Genomic DNA, 6,000 nt, shown 5'->3' on the forward strand with positions numbered 1-6,000 from the left:
CTCTACCAATGAGCCATGGCTGCATTCTGGCCATTCACACATCTTCCGCACAGCAACACATCCCAGTCTTAAGCACATTTAATTGTAATTAAGGTCCCACTGAACTCAGTGGAACCTCTACCTGGGGGGAAAACCTGACAATGATCAGGATGCCGGGTGATCTCATTCCTCCATTCACTGGGTAATGCTGCCCAGTTTGCCTTCATCGTGAAAAACCTGTTTTGCATCCAGCCGGCACCATCCAATTTAGACGAATCCAACTTAGTCCTGTTTTTCATTTTAAGATGACCAGCTCTAGACTACGAACTTTGCCACCATGCCTTGCAACAGCTAATCAAACATCCCCACCTTTATCCTGCAGTAATATATCTAATTTTTAACATGGCCACATCTATGGATACTTAAATCCAGAGACTGGTCATAGACAGATAAGACCGATCTTACAAACCTGGGAAAAAAATTTTGGTTTGCAATAAAATCTGAAATTTTTCACACACATCCACAACACAAGCGTTTATTGGCATATAAAAAGGAAGAACATACATTTGGATAAAACCGAGTACAAATAAATAAAATTGGATAAAACCATCCCAAATCAACCATTAAGGAAAGCTACACACCATTCACAATACCTGATTGCTAACTGTAGGAACCTTGCCACTGATTCAAGTATTTTTGGGTTTTGTGATCTTTCACACACATACAGGGGCAGTTAAAACCACCCAAAATGATGAAGAAGTAGGTTTTATACCCCACTTTTCTCGACCGTAAGGAGTCTCAAAACAGCTTACAATGGTCTCTCCACCCCAACAATAGGCACTTTGTGAGGTAGGTAGGGGTGAGAGAGTTCTGAGAAAACTGTGTGGTCCAAGGTCACTCAGTAGGCTTCATGTGGAAAAGTGGGTAATCAAACCTTGTTCTCTAGATTAGAGTCTGCTGCTCTTAACCGCTACACTATGCTGGCTCTTAAGCACCACACCAGGCTGACAGAAGCAGCACCTGTGGCTTTAAGAAATAAATGTCCTCAGTGGCCATTGCTAGGCAACTACAACAATATTTCCAGCTTTCAAGTCTTGGTTTCTGGCAAGGTCCTTTCCAGGGCTACTTTGTCCTTTCAGGGATGACTCATCAGGGCCAGGCCCTGCAGCAACCTCTGGGCTATTTGCTACCACACAACTTGCATGACTCACCCAGGCCTGGCTGCATGTTGCTCTTGAACAGCAGTTACCCCGTGACAGCCAGTGTGGTGTAGTGATTAGAGTTTCAGATTAGGATCTGGGAGATCCAGGTTCAAATCCCACTTTGTTGTGGAAGCTCACTAGGTGACTTTGGGACAGTCGCACAGCTGCAGCCTAACTTACGTCTAATAGGATGCCCCCCGCAAGCCCTTGTGGGTCTCCCATTGATACATTATATAATAGTAAACATCCAGCTCAGTGAGTTCTAGTGAATCTGAAAGCATGAACAATATTTTGCAATGTACTCTGTTCAGTTGGTCTAATAAGGCATTGCATGGCATTTGTTTCTGGAATTTGCCTGCAAACCAACACAGCTACTTACAATCTTTGCTTATTTTGCCCGTAGCCTGTTGTTTCAGACTCTTCACTCTGGATACGCATTTCTTAATCCACAAACCTGCCTGTCACTAGCAATGGAAGGCCTCTGTGCTGCACAACCTGGGGGCTACTTTTAGAACCTTTGTTTACCTACTTTCTGTTTTCTTCACTTGGTGCCCTCCAAGCTTCATTGAACGGATACTAGCTGAGTCTGCCGGCCACTACAACTTGCCCCACAGACAGCTGTTCTGAAATAGCCTTGGCATAGCTCCATCTGGCTCTAATGGAATATCATGGAGCAGGACAGTATTCCTTTAGCAGCAGGTAGGCACAGTAACGCCCTGACCTGGATGGCCCAGGCTAGCCTGATCTCGTCAGATCTCAGAAGCTAAGCAGGGTCAGCCCTGGTTAGTACTTGGATGGGAGACCACCAAGGAATACCAGGGTTGCTGTGCAGAGGAAGGCACTGGCAAACCACCTCTGTTAGTCTCTTGCCATGAAAACCCCCCAAAAGGGGTCACCATAAGTCGGCTGCGACCTGACGGCACTTTACACACAGGCACAGTAACATCTCAAGCTATTACCCCCGTCATGTCCCATGCCTGCCTTGGCTTTTTGGAGCTCAGTCTTAGAGATTTACTTCCACCTGCCCTGGTGTGTTAGTCTGCCATTGGGTGGGAAGCCCAGACATGGCATAACATCCTGACATGTCCCTCCCCCAATAGCTAAACGTCTTCAGGTTGAAGGCAGAAACTCATACGCCTAAATTCAGATTCCTACCATATGCTTCAAACTCCACCTGGGAAAAGGGTCAAGCAGTTTACCTTGCTGTCATTTTCCTTTTGAATTTGACTCTTAGTTCCTGTGATCTTTCCAATGTCTTACCCCTAAACCAAAAGGATGTCACTTCAAACCAACTAGCAGATAAACTTCAAAACCTCTTATTTCATTTTAAAAGAAAAGAAACATCAGAAGAAGAAGAAAGGCCCCAGCATGGACAATCAGACTCAAAACAAAGAGGAACTACACCATCAGGGCCTGGATGGAGATCAACTGTGATACAACTACAAAAACTTTACAGACAACGTAATGAGGAACAGTGGAACTGCCTGAATTACATGGAGAAGAGACTCAAACAAAAAAACGAATACGAAAGCCTTAAAAGAAGAGACTCACAATGCAATCCTAAACAGAGTTACACTGGCCTAAATCCCTTGAAGGCAATGAATTTAGAAGGGTGTAACTCTCTGCTTAGTATTGTTCTGTAAAAGATAACAGATTCTGTTTTGCAAAGACAGGTATGGCTCTGGAATAACCGCTAAGACAATTGACACCAATGTATCGAAGATGCACCGCGCAGGCATTTAATATTGCATCAATGATCCCCACATCACTGCAAAAAGGCGTTTAGCTCCAAGACACGTGAAACTAATCCACTGCAAATCCCAGCATAATAAGCAAGCCCTGGAATGATGCCACACGGCCTGACATCCCCCCCCCTCCCATTCCGCCAACCCGAAAGCCAACTGACTTGTTCTTCAGTGGACCCTCCCAGGAGCCAACCCAACAGTTGGCCACATGCAGTCTGGTAGGCAGCGCCCCCTCCCCAGCCCTTCCAAGCAGCCCCTGGGCAGGTAGCCGGAGAAGAGCGCTTTACCTAAAAGGCCGCAAGGTGACCAGACATCTTCTGACCATTATTTTCCCATCCGAATTCACTGTGATCATGGTTCAAACTTTCTTTTTTAGGGGCAAAAAAGGAAAGCCAGGGGCCGCGCCAGCCATCCAATCGCAATTGTTACCGAGAGCTCACGGGCAGAGGCTTTCGGAGGACACGTACAGAGAAGGAGCGGAGAAGAGCCCCAATAAATCCACATGGAGGAAGGAAACTGGATCTTTGCTTTCCTCCTCCTAGGTGTTCCGTCTCGCTGCGCTCCTCTTAACAGATGCCCGCTTCGGGAGAAACAGGTATGAACAGAGAGAGAGGCGGGCTGGTCCAATGGTTAAGTCACATTTTGGAAACAGGCAGTCGGAAACGCAGCATCCTTTCCCCTTCTCCGGGAGTCACATCCGCTACTGGCCAGGTGGGAGGCACCTGGAGCCAGAGACGCTTCTCCGCGGGGGCTCCTTCATCCCAGCCACCTTCTCCCAGGTTCACCTGAAGCCCAAACCCCACAGCCAAATCCTGGCAGCGTCTCCTCCCCCAGGCTTCAGCACTTCCAGGCAGGTGCCATTGCCAGCGATCGCCTTCCGCTGGGCAGCCGACCCCCGATCGCAGCTGGGGAGGCGGTGGGGGGAAGGAGCCGCTCCATCCCAGCCGGGCAGCTGCCTCGTCTCACCCAGGAGCCCCGAAACATGCCGCTTTCACCGGGCGGGCGGACGGACGGGCGGCGGCGTCTCCGTCGGGGAAGGATGCGCGGCTCCCGGGCAAGGGAGCGGCGCGGGGAAATTGGGAGCGGGCTGCCATCTAGTGGTCGCTGTGGGCACCGCCCGGCGGCTTGGTGGACTCGGCTGCGGTTCGCCTGGGAAGTTCGCCTTCCTATTTGTGGGAGAGGCCTCGCTGAGCCAGTCCATACCGGGCACAGGACTTTTGTATTCGTTCGGATTGCCCCACGCCTAGGGTTGCCAACCTCCAGGTACTAGCTACCATCTTCAAGGGCTTATTTAAAAAGAGGGAACAAAAATTATTAAGCAGATTGTTTTAGATGCCCAGGTAGGGTTGCCAACCTCCAGGTACTAGCTACCAGCTTCAAGGGCTTATTTAAAAAGAGGGAACAAAAATTATTAAGCAGATTGTTTTAGATGCCCAGGTAGGGTTGCCAACCTCCAGGTACTAGCTACCAGCTTCAAGGGCTTATTTAAAAAGAGGGAACAAAAATTAATAAGCAGATTGTTTTAGATGCCCAGGTAGGGTTGCCAACCTCCAGGTACTAGCTACCATCTTCAAGGGCTTATTTAAAAAGAGGGAACAAAAATTATTAAGCAGATTGTTTTAGATGCCCAGGTAGGGTTGCCAACCTCCAGGTACTAGCTACCAGCTTCAAGGGCTTATTTAAAAAGAGGGAACAAAAATTATTAAGCAGATTGTTTTAGATGCCCAGGTAGGGTTGCCAACCTCCAGGTACTAGCTACCAGCTTCAAGGGCTTATTTAAAAAGAGGGAACAAAAATTATTAAGCAGATTGTTTTAGATGCCCAGGTAGGGTTGCCAACCTCCAGGTACTAGCTACCAGCTTCAAGGGCTTATTTAAAAAGAGGGAACAAAAATTAATAAGCAGATTGTTTTAGATGCCCAGGTAGGGTTGCCAACCTCCAGGTACTAGCTACCATCTTCAAGGGCTTATTTAAAAAGAGGGAACAAAAATTATTAAGCAGATTGTTTTAGATGCCCAGGTAGGGTTGCCAACCTCCAGGTACTAGCTACCAGCTTCAAGGGCTTATTTAAAAAGAGGGAACAAAAATTATTAAGCAGATTGTTTTAGATGCCCAGGTAGGGTTGCCAACCTCCAGGTGCTAGCTACCATCTTCAAGGGCTTATTTAAAAAGAGGGAACAAAAATTATTAAGCAGATTGTTTTAGATGCCCAGGCAGGGTTGCCAACCTCCAGGTGCTAGCTACCATCTTCAAGGGCTTATTTAAAAAGAGGGAACAAAAATTAATAAGCAGATAATTTTAGATGCCCAGGTAGGGTTGCCAACCTCCAGGTACTAGCTGGAGATCTCCTGCTACTACAACTGACTCTGTCCTTTTGAAACCCATATACAACTTTTGGTGGTCCTCTTGAAACGTTACCTATTAGGGTTTTGATACTTTTATTACTGATACAAGTCACTGATGAAGCCACAGGCGAAACGTGGTCCCGATCTAGACGACACGTCTGGCATCGTCCCTTCGTGGCTTTCTTCCATTTTTTGCATATAGTTGCTTGACAACTGGACTTTATTACTCCATTAATCAGCGACTTCTTATCAAAAGACACCTAAGTGGGTCGTATATTTTGACTTACCTGTTCAATCAGGATCTGTGATATCCTCGTTATAGTCATTTTTGGATTGCTTATTGTACATTTGTATCTTGTATCTTTATTTGTATATAATTGTATATATTTTGCACTTTTTCACTATAAAATTCACTTTTTGCATAAGATATTTGTTTATAGTGCTGTCTTGGGTTGCTCCAACCTCCAGGTACTAGCTGGAGATCTCCTGCTATTACAACTGATCTCCAGCCGATAGAGATCACCTGGAGAAAATGGCCGCTGTGGCCATTGGACTCTATGGCATTGAAGCCCCTCCCCTACCCAAACCCTGCCCTCCTCAGGCTCCGCCCCAAAAACCTCCTGCTGGTGGTGAAGAGGGACCTGGCAACCCTAAGATCAGTTCACCTGGAGAAAATGGCCACTTTTCGGTAGGGTTGCCAGCCTCCAGGTAGTTTGGTAGTCAAACAGA

General features: G+C 47.0%; 1 protein-coding gene across 2 annotated transcripts in view; it reads right to left on the reverse strand.

The window, feature by feature from the left end:
- Window positions 1–3,302, reverse strand: part of MGAT5B (alpha-1,6-mannosylglycoprotein 6-beta-N-acetylglucosaminyltransferase B) — a 250,636-nt gene extending 247,334 nt beyond the window's left edge. For both annotated transcript variants that reach the window (XM_056855117.1, XM_056855113.1), the window contains exon 1: window positions 3,214–3,302. In XM_056855117.1, coding sequence (XP_056711095.1) covers window positions 3,214–3,281 — 68 coding nt within the window. In that variant the 5' untranslated portion in view covers window positions 3,282–3,302. The remainder of the gene's footprint in view (window positions 1–3,213) is intronic.
- Window positions 3,303–6,000: the final 2,698 nt, after the last annotated feature.

The sequence above is a fragment of the Euleptes europaea genome, chromosome 1 (assembly GCF_029931775.1).
Source record: "Euleptes europaea isolate rEulEur1 chromosome 1, rEulEur1.hap1, whole genome shotgun sequence".
Classification (NCBI taxonomy): domain Eukaryota; kingdom Metazoa; phylum Chordata; class Lepidosauria; order Squamata; family Sphaerodactylidae; genus Euleptes; species Euleptes europaea.